Here is a 20,384-nt window from a genome sequence, read left to right on the forward strand (position 1 = left end):
TATCTTTATTTTAATATTAATTTTTTACAATTATTTTCAATATAAATAAAAAAGAAAAAAATAGCCGCATTGCCCTAGTGCGTAATTCACATTTTCCTGATTTGAGACCTCATAGCCGTGGGCCGCCAACCATTTCCTCTTCTCTTCATCAAAGCAAACCATCGTCTTCATCGCTTTAACCGCCGTTTCCTCTGTTCTGTGTTCATCATCATTATCTGCCGCTATGTTTCTCTTCTTTGCGTTGCTGCAACTCCCAGCTCCGCTACCAGTTGAACCTTGGACACCACCTTAGCGATTGTGCCTGTGTTCATCATCATCATCTAGTCATATTAAATCTAACTGTTTTTTCTCTCAAAAAAAAAAAATGTAACTGTTTTTAAGTTCTATATTTCAAAATCTTGACTATGGTTAGGGATGGCAAAATACCGACTTGGGCTTTCACTTATTTTTCAATTTTTTTTAAATAAGTTCTCTCCTATAATAGAAAAGCATTTAATTAGAAATTAAAAAAAAAATCAGCCCCCCTTAAAAAATATTGATAGCTTTGCCACAATGCCACTGATCGTTTTCATTTCACCTTATAGCAAGTAGAGTAGCATACAAAGGGGAGGAGGGTAAAACTCAAGGACCTAGACGGAACTACATGAAAAGCTAAGCAAAGGCGAGTAACTACGGAAATTAATGACGCAAACTAAAAAAAAATGGGTTAATAAGATAATTTGCGCAAGTCAAGTATCATTACTGACAAAAATAAATAAAAAAGAAGAGATAATTCTGACCCAAAATAAAAAGCCCACTTAATATTGGGCTCATTTATGGGGATTGGTCCAACAATTGTCCCGCCAAAACAGGGCCGTCTTCATCATTTTCCCGCCAAAACCACAGCCACGGCTGAAAGTAAAGGTACACATTGGCCCCCTCGCCGTCATTCTCTCGCTAATCTAACAATTTTATTTACTCTCCACCCCCAGCTCCGAAGTCAGAACCATATCCGGTAGTTACAAAATGGATATCAGTCAGCAAGAATTTCAAGAACGCAAGCGAGAATTTTATGATTTCTTAGAACTAAGTGTGCGTATTCATCTCTTTTACTCGCGTCTGTTTTTGTTAATTATGCAATCTTTTTTTTTTTTCACATTCAATGAGGTAAACTTTCCTCGTTTTGGTTGATGATTAGATATACCAAGATGAGATCAAGGCCATGATCAATCACAAACGCTGCCGCCTCATCGTCAACATCTCCGATCTCTACGCTTTCCGAGAAGACTTGCCTCCCAGGTTAGTAAGACGGGTAGCAATTTAGTTATTTATTAATTTTTTGTTCCAACGAAGCTAATTTGAAAGTAAAAATCCATCTTAATTGAATTGGTGTTAATCTGATGTGATTTTGGGTTTTGTGGCAAGTTGTTGTTTGGTTGTTTTCTATGTTCTTTTTTCTTTTTTAAATGTGATTTTGATTATATGATTTTGCTGAATTTAGGCTTCTCAAGAATCCAGTCGAGTACTTGCAACCATTCTGTGATGCGGCGACAGACTGGGCACGCAATATTGACCCTAAGTACTTGAAGGAAGGAGAACATATTCTTGTGGGCTTTGAAGGTCCGTTTGTTTCCCGTTGTGTTACTCCAAGAGACCTTCTTTCTCAATTCATCGGCTCTATGGTCTGTGTCGAGGGCATTGTCACTAAATGTAAGCTTTGTCATTCAACTCTATTATATTAATACTTTCCAATCATTTGCAATTGATTTGAGCCATTGTTTATGCTCATCAGTTTTGCATAGCCGAATCACTAATGATTTTGGAGATATTGAGAGTAATGCATTTTTAATTGTCATATTGATGTGTGTAGATCTAATCTAGGAGTCATCTCATATTTAGGTTCTCTTGTAAGGCCAAAAGTTGTTAAAAGTGTTCACTACTGTCCTACAACTGGGAGCTTTCTTACTCGCGAATACCGAGATATTACATCAAATACGGGTGTGCCAACTGGCTCTGTATATCCCACAAGGGTAATATCAGGTTTTCAGCTTTCATAGTTATGTTGTTATTGTTTACAAGACTCCCTTATGGAGGATACTGTTTCAGGATGAACATGGTAACTTATTGGTGACGGAGTACGGATTATGCAAGTACAAAGATCATCAAACCTTATCAGTGCAAGAAGTGCCGGAGAAATCTGCACCTGGTCAGCTTCCACGAACAGTGGATGTCATAGTTGAGGATGACCTGGTTGATTCATGCAAACCTGGAGATCGGGTGGCCATTGTAGGTACATACAAGGCTCTTCCTGGCAAAAGCAAGGGCAGTGTGAATGGAGTATTTAGGTATTTCCAGTCGTTTACCATTGACATTGCTTTTCTTTCTATACAGCAAAATGTTGTTTGGCTTCTGAACTTTACATCTTTTCCCCCTTCAATATAGGACTGTTCTGATAGCTAACAATGTTTCTCTGCTCAACAAAGAAGCGAACGCACCTATCTACACTCCTGAAGACTTAAAAAGCATAAAAAAGATTGCTGAGAGAGATGATACATTTGACCTTCTTGGTAATTCACTAGCGCCATCTATATATGGGCATTCATGGATAAAGAAAGCTGTGATTTTATTGATGCTTGGTGGAGTGGAAAAGAATTTAAAGAATGGCACTCACTTACGAGGGTGAGTTGCTTCGGTTCTTTTATGTCAGCATATGTTTTTGATGGATATCATAACCAGCCATCCATTGTTCTGACCAAATGTGTTTAACTACTCTTCAATCTAGTTTTTGCTTTATTCAGGCTACATCTTAATGCTCTTCATATGGTGTGTCTTGTTTCTTTTAGGGACATTAACATGATGATGGTTGGCGATCCTTCTGTTGCAAAGTCACAACTTCTGAGAGCAATAATGAATATTGCTCCCTTGGCCATATCAACCACTGGTCGTGGTTCTTCTGGTGTTGGTTTGACAGCCGCTGTAACTTCTGATCAAGAAACAGGTAAACACCTCAATTGCCTCTAGCAATTTAGCTTTACATGTTTCCTTTTTACTTATCATCCACCCACCTCTTCCCTAGCATAAAACAAAGGAATCAAGTCTCCCTCCAAGGTTGGTCAGAAGGATGGATCCCTTGGTCTAATGGTCTTTTACAAGAGGTCTAACCTACAACCATTTTTTGTGGTCATTTAGCTTCACATGTTAATTTTATTGGAAAATATATGAACTTTGATCAGGGGAAAGAAGACTAGAAGCTGGTGCCATGGTACTTGCTGATAGAGGTGTTGTCTGCATTGATGAATTTGACAAGATGAATGATCAAGATCGTGTTGCTATACATGAGGTCATGGAGCAGCAGACTGTGACCATTGCAAAAGCTGGTATTCATGCATCTCTGAATGCTCGATGCAGTGTTGTGGCTGCTGCTAATCCTATCTATGGAACTGTAAGTGGTAATTCAGGGCTACTAAAGTTGGATGTGAATACTAACTACTATATTTCTTCTTACTGATGCTTCATTTGCTTGATTTTATGCTGGTTCTGGGTGGCATGTACAGTATGATCGTTCATTGACTCCAACAAAGAATATTGGACTTCCAGACTCTTTGCTTTCTCGTTTTGATTTACTGTTTATTGTATTGGATCAAATGGATCCCGATATTGACCGACGCATCTCGGATCATGTCTTACGGATGCACCGGTATCGGTCTGTAATGGATGGAGGTAGCTCAGAAGTTTTTTTCTGTTTAACAGACTGGTGGCCTTGAAACGATGTTTGAAAGTGTTTGCTAACATAATTTAATAATATAGGAGAGGGAGGACTAGATGGGAGTTCAAGGTATGGAAGGGAAGATGAAGTTGATACCGACGCATCTGTGTTTGTCAAGTATAACCGAATGCTGCATGGGAAGAGAACACAAAGGGGTCAGAAGCGTGATACTCTCACCATCCAGTTTCTAAAGAAGTATATTCACTATGCAAAGCATAGGATTCAGCCTGAACTGACTGACGAGGTTGTGATTCTTATTGTACTTGTTAGCTTTTTTTTCTTTTTTCTTTTTTTTTGTCAATCTTCTTGTATATTTTGTATCTTTCTAAATTGCATGTCTGCTGCATCCTTTCCAATTTAACATAAATTATAGACTTTCTCTTGTGTGCAAACAAAATTTTGTAATCAGCTATGTTGCTTGCTATTTGTCTGGAGGGCGTTCTCACTATTTTATTCACAGGCATCTGAACAAATTGCAACAGCATATGCAGAACTCAGAAATAGCAGTTCAAATGCAAAGGTCAATATATGTAATTAGCTACAATTTATCAATATATGTAATTAGCTACAATTTATCTTTGGCATAATTATTGCAGTGATAATTTTCTTAGTCATCAGCTATGTTGCTTGCTATTTGTAGACTGGAGGAACGCTTCCTATTACAGCCAGAACACTAGAAACCATAATACGTCTCTCAACTGCTCATGCCAAAATGAAGTTGAACAGGAAGGTACATGATTGTGTCATGTATCAATATGCTTTTCCAGTAATCTGATAAATGATGATATTGCGGAATGTCTGTTCACTTTTATCCTTTGGTTTTCAAAAATTGATTCATCCTTTGATTTTTTTTTTATTCTTCGAACTGGGGCAGAGGGAATTTTTCATAATTAGGATCTACTGGTCTTTCTTGTGTTTTAATGACCTGATTGTATGTAATAGAGTTTGTTACGCCAGTGTTCTACACAAAATAGTGTTTGATAAATGTATCTTGGCAGATTTCAAAGTCTGATGTTGAAGCTGCTCTAAAAGCTCTAAATTTTGCAATATATCACAAAGAATTAACTGAGATGGAGGAGCGCGAACAGGAAAGGCAGAGAGAACAAGAGAAAAATCCAAGGGCTGAGCACCCTGGCGGAAATGATAGAGCAGACCACAGCACTAATGATAATGAACGGTGAGAATGACCTAAGAATAATCTTGGCTTTTTTGTTGAAATGCACTAATTTTGGAAGTCATGGATTATCCCAAGATCTAGTATTTTTGGTTCTATTGGATGAGTTAAAATTGAAAGTATGCAATTGAACCTTCTCTCTCTCTCTATTTTTCTGGGCTTAGAATTTTTTTGAGTTGCATGAAAAGCAGCAATGGAAATTATATTGCGACGGGAATAGATGAAATATGAAGTAAATCTGATAATGTTTTATGTAAGTTGACTTGCTTTCATTTCTATTTTCAATTAGTTCCATGGATGTAGACGAACCTCCAGCAGCTGTATCCGGTGTGAATGTCTCTCCTCAAAGGTCTGTATGGTAGCAGGCACTTGCTTTATCATATTTAAGTTTACCCCATTTTATGCATTTGTTTTGCAGTTACATCTCCCTATTAATAGTTTGTTAACTTTTCTTTTGTTGGCTCGCAGAATGGAAGCTTTTAATTCAGTATTTGGTCAACATATGAGGGCAAATCGCTTGGATTTGATAACCATTACAGAGCTAGAGGAAATTGTCAACACTGGAATGGATGCCCATTATTCAAGGGCAGAGATAACATTCCTATTAGAGGTGAAGTTGATCTTTAATTAAATTCACAAGAATTAATCAGTTACGCAATTTTGATTTTTTTTAGTGAGCATGAGCTATTTTCTATACCCAAGTCCCGCAATCTGTGTAAGCCTACTTAACTGTAATTTCTTTCTATGTCCTTCAGAAACTGCAAGATGAGAACAGAGTGATGATAGCTGATGGAATCGTACATATGATATCATGATCTGTTAAGAGGAGCATCCATGATGGAAAAATTTTATAAGGTTTGTAGTTCCTTTAAATTATGAGATTGAATAGATCTGGTTCTACTTTGCTCCCATTCAATCGATTCCCTTCATTTTAACAAAACACTTTTTGCATTTTTGGATTAGGAAATTGCCAACGGAGCTCATTGTCGGAGGGAATCAACAAAATCTCTCTTTTCTTGAGGAAACTGGAAGCTCAAAGCTGGAACAGAAAATTACAGTTTATTGAAGTCGCAGTTCTTAGATACCCCAAAGAGAAGCAATGTATATTTAATTTATCTTTAGTATCTTGTATTGCAAACTTCCTGCAACATCTGGTATGTTCCATGCTTGGTAGGTTATTTGTTTTTGTCTTGGTCCCAGCTAGAGGTGAACGAAAGATGAGAAAAGATTGACCCATCCATATCCATATCTTTTTCAGTTATATTTTTCCTTTCTGTTCAAGTGTTGGGGCACATTCTGAATTGTGATTCTTTGCCAGACTGTAAAATCTTGCTTGCTGTGTAAGTCTAGAATGCGCTTAAGGTTCTTATGCATGTCTTGTTTATATGGATTACGAACGAGTTGAGAATGTGAATGCCCTGGGAAGTGGGAAGAGTCAATCGTTTGCCTTTTGTTTTAATAATAAACAAATCCATGCTTCTTGATTACCCATAACACGTAGATACATAGCATTGTGGGAATTTGCCTTGAAAGGATCCGCACCATCAAGTTTAGATGAGAATATTTCTTCTTTTATAAAATATTCTTATATATATTTAGATGAGAATTTCCTATCCACTAGTTTGTGGGTGGAATCTAAATTTTTAAGAAATTTGTGAACATTAATTTTGAAGTATATTTGTGAGTAATGGTAATATTAATGTAAAGATAATTCTCATTAAATTCAAAAGAGATATTATAATTAGAAAAGAAGATCTTATATATAAATATTATTTTTCTTTCCACCTCCATGGTCATAATTAAGCTTCCATTCTTTTAAATTTCATCTCAAAATCAAGTGATGTCCATTCTTATAAGATTATATAAAATTAAAAAAAAAAAGGATTTTTGTTCTTGACATTTGTAAAGCTCTTGGATTTTATTTTTATTTTTTATAATCATCTCCGTTTTGGAGAAATTAAGATTGAAAATGAGTGTTATCGTGAAAAATGAGAATTCTGGAGTAGGTATTTGAAAATGGGAACAGAAATTATAAAAGTGTTCATCTTTTTTTTTCTTAAATAATAATAAAGCAATCACAGGGGAACAATGCTTTATAATTTGACTCAATCAAATAAAAACTTCAATTTTTAAAAAAGAAGCACAATTTTCATGGAACAAAAACTGATTTCATCACTAATAAAAATTAAATTTTTGCCTCATCAAAAGATTTATCGTCGTTTTATCTCTTTATCTTTTCAGGTAACTTTACTTGGGTTAAAAATATAAATTCTAGAAAAGGAGTTTTAAACAGGTCTATTGTAAATTTAATTACAGTAATTAACATATACCATTTACCCCTCTGCTGTTTTTATAATTGCCAAAAACCCCCCTGACAACATAAGTTTATAATATTACTCTTATTTTTAATTACTCTTTTATTTACATTTATTATAAATTAAATAAATTAGATGAATAGAAACTAAATAAAAAAATTAAGTATTAAAAACAAGAAATATATGTTTTGATATGAGCAAAAAAATTAATAATAAATTTTTTTTCTTGTAATTATTTATTTTGTGAACATTTTCTTATAATAAACATTTTGTAATATTTTAAAATTAAATGTAAAAAGTATAGGCAAAATATTTTATTATTTATCTTATAATAAATTTTTATTTGTCATTCAAATTTTCTTTTAATAATTTTTTTATCATTTTATAATAACTTTCTTATATATTTATTATAAGAAAATTTTCACAAAATAAATAAGTACAAGAAAACAATTTTATTATTAATTTTTTTCTCATATCAAAACATATATTTCTTGTTTTTAATGCTTAATTTTTTATTTAGTTTCTATTCATGTCATTTATTTAATTTATAATAAATATAAATAAAAGAGTAGTTGAAAATAAGGATAATATTGTAAACTTATGCTATCAGGGGAGTTTTTGGCCATTATAAAAATAATAAGAGAGAAAATAATATATGTTGATTACTGTAGGGGGGCAATTGACAATCTCCCTTTAATTTTGCCTACACAATATTGGACCATTTCCGGTTTGTAAATATTTTACTTTATTTATTCATTTATTCTGCGAGAATTAATATATATATATATATATATATATATATATATATATATATATATATATATATGAAAAAGAAAGAAGAACATATTGGAAGCGAAGCAACGTGGCAAAGCCATGGCTTTGTAAAATTGAGAGGAAGCAAAATCCCGAAAACTAAACAAACAAATCGAGTGAGTAGTCTATGGCCACTCCTCTGATTCTGAGAAATTGTCCCACTCTCTGCACTCTCAACTCTAACCAACCCCCTCTCCGCACTCTCACATTAACTAAGCATTTCTCCGTTTCCACCACCAAAACCTGGTCGCATTCAATCAACTCCACCAAGGTGACTCTCAATTTCTTTTTTTTTTTTTCTTTTGGGGCTTTAGTTAGTAAATTTCCTATTCTTGATGTACTACACAACGCTCTCATTGTTTTAGATGGGAAAAAGTGAAATAACTGAGGAAGCAGAAGAAAATGTAAGTGTGAAGCAGAAGAAGATATTTGTGGCTGGAGCAACTGGCAGTTCCGGGAAAAGGATTGTTGAGCAGCTTCTAGCAAAGGGTTTTGCTGTCAAGGCCGGGGTTCGGGATTTGGACAAGGCTAAAACTACTCTTTCCAAAGACAACCCATCTCTTCAAATTGTTAGCATCTCAAACTTTCTCAAGCACAGTCAGTTTGTGGGAATTGAAATTTAATTGGGGCTTTTTCTTTTTGTTAATTTTAGGAATTGTATTGAATTCCTTTTTGATAGGTGAAAGCAGATGTGACAGAGGGTTCTGCCAAACTATCAGAAGCTATAGGCGATGATTCAGAAGCTGTGGTGTGTGCCACAGGGTTTCAGCCTGGTTGGGATTTGTTTGCTCCTTGGAAGGCAAGTTGGTTTTGTATCTCTTCAGTAGATAATCTGTACTTGTTTTGATTACGTAGACTCATATCCATGTTGAAAGACAACCATTTTGCAATTGCTGGTACAACTATGCCCACACCTTTTCTCTTGTCAGTCGTTGCTCTAAAATTTCAATCTGTTCTTGTGTCAATCCATGGACAAATGCACCCATGTTGTTGTACAGGGATGCACATGATTAATCTTACCTGTGTTTATCTTACTTGCTTACATCTTTGTTTATGACTTCAGAAGTGTATTACCAAACGATTATTGGGTTAGGGGTTATAGTTTCATATTTGGTATTAATTCTTGAAATCATGAAATCCGTTGTTAGTCTAGTGGAGTTATGTATACAGCCTTTCATATTAAGTTCCACGGTTTTATCGTTAACATGCATGATGCATCCCAGAATTCAATCCTCCATCTTGATTGGATGCATGAAAGTTTGTTGTTTCATATTTTCATCTTCCGGACTATTTGGTAGATTATGCGCTGTAGTTTTATGTAGCTTATGAATTTCAGGTTGATAATTTTGGCACAGTAAACCTTGTTGAAGCATGCCGGAAAAGAGGCGTTAACAGATTCATTCTTATTAGCTCCATTTTAGTCAATGGAGCTGCAATGGGGCAAATACTAAATCCAGCTTACATTTTTCTGAATGTGTTTGGCCTCACCTTAATAGCAAAGCTTCAGGCAGAGCAATACATCAGGAAATCTGGTATTAACTACACGATCATAAGGCCTGGTGGATTGAGAAATGAACCCCCAACTGGAAACATTATCATGGAGACAGAAGTAAGGGCATTTATTTAAGAACTTCCAGCTTTCAGATTTCTTTTATGCTTGCATGTGTACCACAAATTTGATTCTTGCATTCTCTCTTTAGGATACTCTTTATGAAGGTACCATTTCCAGAGATCAGGTCGCAGAAGTTGCTGTTGAGGCACTACTTCATCCCGAATCATCTTACAAAGTTGTGGAGATCATTTCTCGTGTGGATGCTCCTAAGCGTTCATATGAGGATCTTTTTGGTTCCATAAAGCAACGATGACTTCATAATCAAAATAAATATGCAGAGGCTAGTGATATTTTTATTTTTATTATTATTTTTTTTGGGTTGGTAACATACGAAATAGCATTCCAACCTCATCTTTCATATGCTGAATGCTCTGATTAAGATTTCTTTCGAGTATTCTATGGCCAGTGATTTGTCTGCCAGCTCAGAGTTCTGAATCTTCGTACATTTGGATTTTTGTCGTTGGTTTCATGAGTTCCAGATCTTAGGAAGATTAAATTGTGTATCAGTATAACTCTGATTCTTTTGAGTTACTAAAAAGAACAATAATTAATTATTCTCTGGTCTCTGATGCATCAGGTAATCAAAACTTCAGTGGCTAATACGGACTAATAGAATTGGACACCATGCGAATCTGTGTCAGTAGTAATACTAATTGAAAACGATAGGCGGGTCCTAATCTCTTTATTGGATATAAAAGATATAACAGGATAATTCAGAAGCTCTGGATAATGAGCATTCAAATTCTCAAAAAATAAAAGTCGCAGGAATGAAACGCAAACCTTATGCAAAGAAAGAGGTAAACTAGTCAGGAAGTAACCAAAAACCAAGCTAGAAGAGAAGCCATGGCTGCAACAAGCAAAACAGGAACACCAAAATAGCAAGTGAAGAAATTTACAAGAACCAAGCCAAAAGAGAAGCCACGGCTGCAACAGGCAAAACAGGAACACGAAGAGCTGCTCCAGTGCTTTCCATTGGTGCTGGTGCGATTCCTCCCAAATCTTCGGCCGCGTTCGTGGCCACAAAAATGCCAAAAGCCGAAAGAACCATAATGTAGATGGTGAAAGCCATGCTCATTTTGCTACCCTCCATTCTCTCACTAAGTACTCGAATGGTTAAGAACAAAATGGAAACTGATCACCTAGTGAGAAAGTTGCGGAAGTGATATTCTATGGACTCTGCGAGTAGCCGAGTATAATGGAGACTGCGTATGGGTTTTATAGTACTGTTTTAGCGTAAAATTAAGAATCTGCCAACTATACTATGTTGGTTTAACCACAAACAAAATGATTTGAAGATGATGCGCTGTCAGTCGTATAATTTTTCGTTTCTCACTCCATTAACCTCTAAAACCAGCCTGGATTTAAACTGTTCAATGGCACGTAACCACTTTCCAATCATGCAAATGCCCTAAATACTATTGTTTCCAGCTTCCAGCCATGTTTTTGATAGTTATAGTGAGGATTAAGGTTGCAGCATGTGATGGTTCAACATTATATAAATAGTTTTTGGTGAATATGTGTAATCTTATAAGAAACTTTGCTGTCTATGATATTTATCATGATTTTGATAGCAAAAAATTACGAGAAAAGTGACCTGTAAACGTAATCAATTGAAAGCCTGCTTTTTCGGCACAGGGAAAGTATCACCAAGCTGATTTTGGTACCGATATACAGACATAAAATGGGCAATGTTTATTAAATCTGGCATGTGGTCAGCGGAGCAAAAATAATGCATACGTAATTACAATATATGATTTATTCAGCCCCGTATATTTATAGATAACTTGGGTATAAAATGGGCTGAGAATTTGGTTTGGCATTCCTACTCGACTTATAGATTCTAAAGAAATAACATCTTTCTGCTAGATGATTGTTTTAACTTTCGAGAATTTTAGAACCAAAATGATCATCGATAAAACCTGATCCGCTACTGAAATGGATTTTAAGTACAAAATGAATTCGATGGCACTTAGCAGTTGAAAGACATCAATAGTTCATAAAATCAGCCAGAAACATTAATGAGACGTGCAAAATTGTTCCTTCTACGATCTATCATCTATTTCATGTAAAACATGACTACACTGTACAATATTAAATAACTGTTAGTATACAAAGCAAGAGTTCAAAGATTGAAATATACATTTAGCTCCAAAATTATGGCATTAGCGTGATTGGGAAATGATTGATCTGGTAAATCAATGCCAACTTCGGGAAAAATATTGTCATCACTTTCGATTCATGTCTGTTCCATATTTGATGCTGCCTTTTGCTTTTCCAACAATTTGCGAAGATAGGCCTCTCTTAGTTTCTCCCGGCGAGCTTCTGCTTGTTCTTGCCTGCGCAATTTCAGCTCAAATGCCTTTTCTCTTGCTTGGTTTACTTCTTCATGAACTTCCCTGAAATGGAAAGAAAACCACTAATCAATCGTTGTATGGATCTCAGCGGCATGATGTACAGAGCCTAGTATGTAATAACTGCAATCAGATAAAATAAAATAAAAGCAAACAATAAAAGAAGAAGAACCAAATTTTATGTACGAAAGCTGTTATATAAAATAATTTTATGAAATTTACTGTTCTTACAATCGAATTTTGAACAATTATTCAATTTTCATTGGCTCTGTTCTTCTTTTGCATGATATTATATGTTAGCATATTGTTTGTTTGTCTCAGGATGTTAGTCAAGTACACCACCATCAGGAGATAATACAAAAGGAATATCCTCTTTCCAAATTACTCTCTGGTTCTCTCATTTTATAATTGCTCTACTTGTCCTACTTTCCCAATTTTTTCCAGTTTTCCTATCACAAATACTTATTTACATTCTTTCTATTGTTACCTACTTACAAAAATGACAGTCCTCAGGCTTGTCAATTATGGCCATATTCTCCTGTCACCCCTCCAGTTAATTCTTTTTATTTTTCCTTCTACAAGGTATACCTTGTACATCAACCTAAGAAAGCCTACAGCGGGAATGTACCCTTGTTTCTTCAATTGACAATATATAGTAGCTTAATTGCACAATATAGAGATATATTACTACATAATTTCTGTTGCATGAGCTAGCGGCTGTTCCACCAAGGTTCACAAGCAATTCTAAGTCCACTGAATGGTATCTTTAGATAAAATATAAGCAACAATCCATATATTAGACTCCTACCCACAAATTTAACAGTCAGAACCTGTGCCATATAGACTATTAAAATTGCGAGTCAAAACTCCCACATCATGTTTACCTTCACAGTATGCCCAATACCAAATGTCATACAAACAGAGAGAAAGATAGAGGAGAAAAGAAGAAGAAGAAGAAAAGAATTAAGCTTTACCTCACAAAACGCTTGTGTTCACTGTTGTCCATTGTTCCAGATGTTCGCCCAGGTGCAACAAACTTCATGTTGAAAAGCATAGAACCATTGTCCTCGTGTTCATTATTGTCTGATGGTGCAGCAGAAGAAACATCAGAGCCATGTGGCTGCTGCGATTCCAGCTCTGTACTCTTACGGAAAAAGTCAACACAATACTTCTCCTTGTCTTCCTCATCTGATAGCTCTCCCCTCTGCAGTTTCTCATATAACTCAGCCTTCTTCTCTAATGCAGCATAGCTGGCTGATCCATCATTAGCTGCTTTCAACTCAAGCTTGTCCCTAGATGTATATACACAAGCAAGCATGATTAATCTTAGTAAAAGAATCAAACAGGCAATCGCTTAATACGCCAAAGTCCAAGCCAATTATTGGGGCAGTTTATTATTAACTGAAAACCACCACTGAAAATTGAATGAAAAAAAAAAATCAAAATTTTAAGTGCTCAAACATTAAACGAAATTAGGGTTCTAACTGATAATCCTCATTTATGCCAAGTCCTAAATAATTAAATCTTGAAACTTGAAAAAAGAAATAACTAAATAAATAAATAAGAAAGAAGAGGGCAGGTACTTGAGAGAGCGGGCGTCGACGCCGGAGTTCTTGAGGGAGAAAGAATCGCGTGGAGCGATCTTCTTCTTGGCGCGAAGGAACTCAACATCAGGGCCATTCAACTCCTTGGATTTTCTAGATTCTTCTTGAGACTGATAAAGCTGGGCCTTGAGTTCCAAGATGGAGGAGAGACCCACTCCTTCTATCGACCGTTGCTTTTTCGGCATTATTGATGATTCCGTCAGCCATCCCAGTGATTCCACCACCACTCTCTTCTTCCTCTCCTGTTCCTGATCCTGTTCCTCACCCATTTTTTGCTCTTGATTTTGATTTTGATTTGTCTTCTTTGAGATTCACGATTGGGGTTTCATAGAGATGAGATGAGATGAGAGCCACTGCTGCTGCCTGATTCTCTCCTTTCTTGTTAATTTCACCGCCGCCCTCTGTAAACGACTTGTCGTTTGTTTTGTACGAATAAAGCCACGTCGGCCCTCGTAAATTCAAAAAATTATTCTAAATTAACACTCTGACCTATTTTTGACTTATAAAAAATATAAAACTAATATTTGAGTTTTATTAAATTTTAACTTTTTGCAGTTGGCTGAGTGATTTTTAAGTTATTTAAAAAAATTATTGTATTTTAATAATATTTTAATTAAAAAAATGAGTTTTGAAGGTTGATTTTTTAAGTGTATATAACCCTCACCTATTTTATTAAATAATAAGAATAAATGTGTTGCGAATAAGCGTTCAACCTATTGATTTGAGAAAAAGAGTTGCTATCATTTTATTAATCATTTATTCTCCTTATATATTACGGAAAATGATGGGATTATTTACACTTTAAACATTCTAATTTTAGTAGAAAAATCTATTATAAATATATGAATTATTATTAAAGATAATTTATTATAAATTAGTATTATATAATTATTTTGAACACCCCTATAACATATTTAATATATAATTCTCATGCCCTAAATCTTAAAATTTTTATTTCCAGCATAGTAATCAATACTTAAATAAACAATAAGGAAATCAATATTTAAAAAAAAAAATTGACTATGTATCATTGCTTTCTATTAAAGAATTATTAGAGTACACTTTTTGGGCTTAAATCTAGTTGTCCGCATAGCAAGAGTATCCTGGAAACATTTATTGGAAAGGACAAATATAAAGCTAATTAACGAAGCTACGAAACTACAAGAAATTAATTGGGGGAGCTACTTATTCTCAAAATGGAGAGCCAAAAAGTTGACTCTAAGATCTCTAGCTCCAAGAAATCTAGTTGCACGTTTTTATGATCATCCGCTTCAACACTCTTGGTCTTTCGCCAAGAATTAATCAAAGATTGATTAAAGAAACGGGATGAACAAGTAATGGCAATACACGATTTTTACTTTTGTGCTGAATGGTATGTCCATCTCCATTTTGGTACGTGCATTGAGCCATTCTTGCTAGATTAATCGCAAACCGGATAAAATTGTTGGACAATAATAAGTGATCAGGATTTTCATCTCCATCTTTACTGTTCATCTTCATCCATGTTGCTGTGATCAAATCTCTGATGTGTTCACGAGCATCGCTTTCTGAAGCTCCAGTTTCATGCATGTAACATTGAATCGCTTTAGGAACATCACCTCGTTTCACCTCATCCTAAGATAAATCAAGCAAGAAATTAATATTAATTCATTAGACTATATATTATTATATACACGCATATATTATATGAATCATAAATTAATTCTTTGGAACATATAATCTAATAGAACAGAATGAAAATCATTAAAAATATATAAGATGATGTAACGTACCGATGATGTTGCCAAATCATTTGCAAGTCGAAAAATCATCGATGGCCAACGAATTATGTTGGGGTATTCTTCTAAGAATTGCAAGGCCTCCTTTGTTGGTGGATTTGCAATCAGAGTATAAGCATGCAGCAGAATTACAGGTCCTGATACTGAAATCCAAGCATTGTCCATGTATTCCTCAAGGGTTGGGATGTATCCGCTGCTGTACCATTTGGCCTCCAACAAAAAGGATTTGCACATATCTGCCCACTGCAATACAAGTATTATTATAATTATCATCATCATCATCAGTAGCAAAACATAAAAATGAAAAAAAAAAAAATTACATCGAAGATTAATTTATTAAAATTAATTAATTACCGCTTTCTTAAGGTAAGGAATGATATGAACTCCTTGCTTCTTGAGAACATCAAAAGCCATTTCGTTTGTGGAATTATGGAGAACAAGAAAACACAGCTTCATATAGTATGGAAGTTGATCCATTGCGTTGACATCCCATCTGAAATCAAATTAATTAATTACAAACCCAATTATATTTTAATTAATTGATGAATATTTATGATAGAACTAGCTAATTTAACTGCAGAGAGGGAGAGAGAGTTTGATAAAAGTAAAGACTCGTGTAGTGTACTAACCTCTCAACAGCATTTGTGAATAGCTCAAGTTCATCCAAGGTACCATACACATCATAAACATCGTCAATAGTCGTAATTAATGCGTTCGCCTTTGTGGACATCCTTCTGCAATATCCGAACTGAGGCTCCCATACCTCCCCCAAGGCCCAGAAGAAATTCTCCATTATCCTGTCCCTTGCAAAATGCAACTCTCCAAGACCCGTCTTCCTCCACCACCTCGACACATACTTGAGCTCTTCTTGGTGCTCTGCTTGCACAGCATTAAAGTCCAATTTAGCAAGCTCTACCAAGACTTGGTTCACGTCTGGCCCTCTTTGGTACATATCAATGAACCACCTTGCCTCCAATCTTACCATCCTCCAATGTAATGGAAGTTCCAACGCATGCTCCACTAATGTTGAAAGATATCCATCGTCATCATTGTTATTGTGCTTCACGTATTCTTTGAGATGTGTGGTTGTGAAATTTATAGCTTCATTGAAGATATTGCTCTCTTCTTCTACCAGAAGATATGCAGCTTCATACAGTGCTAAAATTCCTTTGATATCGTCACCGAGGCATGACTTCAACTTCCCCTTCTCGTCCATGAAAAGAGAGAGAGTTCCTACAGCAACACGTACATCTGAATCACACACACACATATATATATAGATAAAACAAAAATAAAATATAGAACAAAAACTTCCATTGGATTTGGGTACGTACCTTGTGCATGCATATCAAAACCATGCTGTCTTAGGAGTCTAAATTCAAGAGCTACGGCATATAACGAACTTTCTTGTTTTTCCTTGGCATGGTAACTGCTGCGACTGTTTCTCTCGTTATATATCCTACTGAGAAATCTTTTAATTTCGTCCTCAAAGTGATAGGATACTCCAAGTCTTTGCAAATTATCAACAATCTCCAGTTGATGTAACGCATCCACGTAATCAACCTCTTTATTCTCAAGCATTAACCTCACTTCTCCCTTCAGCTTTTCGATCCTTTGGGCATATGATTCTACCTACAAAGATTATCAAAAGACGAACACCATTAGTTTGTTTTAGCTTCACATGCAGATCCCGTCAATTCCAAATAATTAATTGAATCATCACTATAGTTATTAAGCATACCACATATTCATTTGACAGAGACTGAAGGTAATCGTAGCCCCACATAGAAGGCTGATAATTGGCAGATCGCCTATTACTAATTGCCTTCTCACACACGCTGGTAGCATTAGCAGCCGTGCATTGGACCGGAGATGCACGAAAGCCATTGCTATTGCTGATGTTGAGTGATCCGACTGATGAGATGCAACTTCTAGGCTGCAATCTCGTGAAGTTAGCAGCAGGCACTGAAGCAATCAGTTGATGAGCCATTAATTAATTTATTAAAAAAGTAATTCTCCTGAAACGTCTTTTCTCTCTCGCTTTCTCAATTTATTTGTATGCTTCGTATGGTCCAAATTCACTGGGTGCCACAATTTATAGAGGGACCTTGCTATGTTATAGACTCTGTATGTAACATAGCAATTTGTTAGGAAATTGATGGGTGAAGCAGTGCCGTAATTAAAATAAAATTAGAAGAAAATAAAGAAGAAACATAAAAAAGATAGCAGGAAATTACGTGGTTCGGCTTTTAGTATACGTCCACAGGCGAAGATAGAAAGAAAATATTTTACTAGTGAAAATGAGTTACAAGTATTGTAATATTTTAGCTCACTTTCCAAAATCCAAATATACTCAAACTCTCAAAACACTAAAACAAGAGCTTTATTATTTAAGCTCTACAAAATTCTCTGCTCTCTTAAATGCAGGAATTGCTTCTCACAAAAACTGAATGCTAAAACCAAAATGGGGGGCTTCTTTTATATAGTCAAAATTGGCTATTATTTTAATAATTTCTTTTTTTCCTTCTTGTGGCTTTTTCAAAGTCATGTTCTATCCTTCTTTTTTTTTTAATATGGTTGGCGCCGCCCTTAGCAAATGTCAAAAAATGGATGTGAAGTTCTTGCTCCTCTAGAAAGAGTGGCCCACCGCATTTGACATTCTCCCACTTGGAGATTAGATTGAGGACCGATCAATCTCCACACCATCCTTTATGCTTCGTCATTGTCATGTTGCCTATGTTTCTGCTAGGCCACAAGAGGATATACTCCAAATAAACTTGTCAGCATTGATTGGCTTGGTTAAAACATCTGCTAGATTTTCCTTGGTATGAATTTTTTGTAAATCCACACTTCCGTCTTCCGCTACTTCTCGAACGAAGTGATACTGAACTCCTATATGTTTTGTCCTAGAATGAAAGGGTGGATTCTTTGCAATATGCAAGGCACTCTGACTGTCACAAAACACAAAAATTTTCTCTTATTTGTGCCCGAGCTCATCCAATAACCTTTATTATTTGTATCTAAATAGCTTCCTTGCAAGCTTGTGTAGCTGCCATGTATTCTGCTTCTGTTGTAGATAAAGCCACAACAGTCTGTAGTTTTGAAATCCAGCTTACAGCTTCTCCTGCAAGTGTAAACACATAGCCAGTAGTGGATTTTCTTTTATCAAGGTCTTCTGCAAAATCTGAATCCACGTAGCCCCTAACAGTAAATTCTGATCCTCCATAACATAATGCAACATCTGAGGTTCCTCTGATATATCTCAGAATCCTCTTTACAATTATCCAATGCTCTCCACAAGGATTTGCCATGTATCGACTGACTGCTCATACTACTTGTGCAATGTCCGGTCTAGTACATATCATAGCGAACATCAAACTTCACACCGCTGATGCATATGGTACTTGAGACATCTCCTTCCTCTCTGCTTCATTGCTAGGACACATACTTGAAGATAATTTGAAATTAACAGGAAGTAGGGTAGAAATTGGCTTATAATCGTGCATGTTGAAGTGTTACAAGATTTTCTTCAAGTAGTTCTTCTGAGAAAGCCAAATCTTCTTGTTATTTCTGTCTCAGTAAATTTGCATCCCTAAAATCTTGTTTGCTGGTCCCAAGTCCTTCATTTCGAACTCCCTAGCCAACTGTGCCTTTAATTCTTGGATTCGATCTTTGTTAGGGCCTGCTTACAATATGTCATCCACATACAACAGTAAAATGATGAAATCATTATCTTCAAATCTCTTGTAATATGCACAATGGTCTTAACTGAGTCTGTTGTATCCAAGGCTCATGATGATGGAATCAAATCTCTTATGCCAACACCTCGACACCTGTTTGAGACCGTATAGAGATTTGTTCAACCTACAAACTAAGTTCTCCTTTCCTCTTTCAGAAAAATCTTCTGGTTGGAGCATATAAATTTCTTCTTCAAGTTCTCAATGAAAAAATGCAGTTTTCACATTTAATTGCTCTAGATGTAGGTCAAATGTAGCATACATTGTCAAAACTATTCTGACTGTTGTGAGTCGAACCACCGGAGAAAATATCTCGTTGAAGTCAATACATTCTTTCTAAGCATATCATTTCACCACTAATCTTGCACGATACCGCTCCACTTAGTCATTGTCATCACGTTTGATCTTGTAGACCCATTTATTTCCAATAGCTTTTCTTCCATGTGGTAATGGTACAAGTTCCCATGTCTTATTTTTGTGTAGAGCTTCAATTTCTTCCTACATTGCTGTCATCCACAAAACAACATCTGAGTTGTTTAAAGTTTCATGGAAAGTTAATGGCTCTCCATCATCTGTTAGAAGACAGTACGCAACATTGATCTCTTTGACATACTCCGAGTGTCACGCCGACGGTCGTCTCTCACGAGTTGATCGACAAACTTCTGGAGCCTCGGACTCGACTAGTTCTTGTTGCTCGTGCTCTGGTGCTGCTTCAGAAGAATCTGAATCTTCTCCCCCCAAATTATTTTTTACATATACCGGTACAGTCTCTGATTTTTCTTTTATAGTGCTATCATCCTCATATCTCCTTTGTAGTTGATCTTCTACAAAGATAACATCTTTGTTGATGACGATCTTGTGGGCAGTAGGGTCCCACAGACGATACCCCTTTACTCCATCAGCATATCCCAAGAAGGTACATCTTCTAAATTTTGGATCCAGTTTTGTTCTTTCTTGGGCATTGTACATCACGTACACATGACATCCAAATGCATGTAGGTACGAGTAATCAGCTGGCTTTCTAGTCCATACAAAAAGGAAATCAGGAAATTACGTGGTTTGGCTTTTATCCTACGTCCACGGGCGAAGACAGAAGGAAAATATTTTACTAGTGAAAATTAGTTACAAGTATTGCAGTATTTTAGCTCACTTCCCAAAACCCCCAATACACCCAAACTCTCAAAACACTAAAATAAGAGCTTTATTATTTAAGCTCTACAAAATTCTCTGCTCTCTTAAATATAGGAATTGCTTC

General features: G+C 35.7%; 4 protein-coding genes across 5 annotated transcripts; 2 read left to right on the forward strand and 2 right to left on the reverse strand.

Annotated features, from left to right (window-relative positions):
- The first annotated feature begins 883 nt into the window (after positions 1–883).
- Positions 884–6,263, forward strand: LOC102621522 (DNA replication licensing factor MCM3). Its single transcript, XM_006467431.4, has 17 exons — positions 884–1,071; positions 1,178–1,278; positions 1,481–1,689; positions 1,879–2,009; positions 2,086–2,324; positions 2,422–2,658; positions 2,823–2,977; positions 3,213–3,421; positions 3,534–3,699; positions 3,787–3,989; positions 4,206–4,265; positions 4,386–4,475; positions 4,744–4,922; positions 5,209–5,268; positions 5,388–5,529; positions 5,675–5,774; positions 5,883–6,263. The coding sequence occupies exons 1-16, from the start codon at positions 1,006–1,008 to the stop codon at positions 5,732–5,734; spliced, it is 2,307 nt and encodes a 768-aa protein (XP_006467494.1). The 5' UTR covers positions 884–1,005; the 3' UTR covers positions 5,735–5,774; positions 5,883–6,263.
- Positions 6,264–8,070: 1,807 nt separating this feature from the next.
- On the forward strand, positions 8,071–10,079 carry LOC102621238 (hypothetical protein). Its single transcript, XM_006467430.4, has 5 exons — positions 8,071–8,318; positions 8,413–8,616; positions 8,727–8,846; positions 9,384–9,656; positions 9,748–10,079. The coding sequence occupies exons 1-5, from the start codon at positions 8,175–8,177 to the stop codon at positions 9,910–9,912; spliced, it is 906 nt and encodes a 301-aa protein (XP_006467493.1). The 5' UTR covers positions 8,071–8,174; the 3' UTR covers positions 9,913–10,079.
- A 1,556-nt stretch (positions 10,080–11,635) lies between these two features.
- On the reverse strand, positions 11,636–14,038 carry LOC102620956 (uncharacterized protein At4g18257). Its single transcript, XM_006467429.4, has 3 exons — positions 13,594–14,038; positions 12,985–13,302; positions 11,636–12,055 (listed from the first exon to the last, which is right to left on the reverse strand). The coding sequence occupies exons 1-3, from the start codon at positions 13,881–13,883 to the stop codon at positions 11,896–11,898; spliced, it is 768 nt and encodes a 255-aa protein (XP_006467492.1). The 5' UTR covers positions 13,884–14,038; the 3' UTR covers positions 11,636–11,895.
- Positions 14,039–14,630: 592 nt separating this feature from the next.
- LOC102620314 (gamma-terpinene synthase, chloroplastic) lies at positions 14,631–17,477 on the reverse strand. Of its 2 annotated transcripts, none has more exons than XM_006467426.4 (6): positions 17,134–17,477; positions 16,727–17,024; positions 16,022–16,643; positions 15,747–15,885; positions 15,387–15,635; positions 14,631–15,228 (listed from the first exon to the last, which is right to left on the reverse strand). In XM_006467426.4, the coding sequence occupies exons 1-6, from the start codon at positions 17,380–17,382 to the stop codon at positions 14,917–14,919; spliced, it is 1,869 nt and encodes a 622-aa protein (XP_006467489.1). In that variant the 5' UTR covers positions 17,383–17,477; the 3' UTR covers positions 14,631–14,916. The 2 variants fall into 2 exon arrangements, with proteins under 2 accessions (XP_006467489.1, XP_006467490.1); XM_006467427.4 differs by having other exon boundaries at positions 16,022–16,625; positions 17,134–17,475.
- Positions 17,478–20,384: the final 2,907 nt, after the last annotated feature.

The sequence above is a fragment of the Citrus sinensis genome, chromosome 2, assembly GCF_022201045.2.
Source record: "Citrus sinensis cultivar Valencia sweet orange chromosome 2, DVS_A1.0, whole genome shotgun sequence".
NCBI classification, from domain to species: Eukaryota; Viridiplantae; Streptophyta; class Magnoliopsida; order Sapindales; family Rutaceae; genus Citrus; species Citrus sinensis.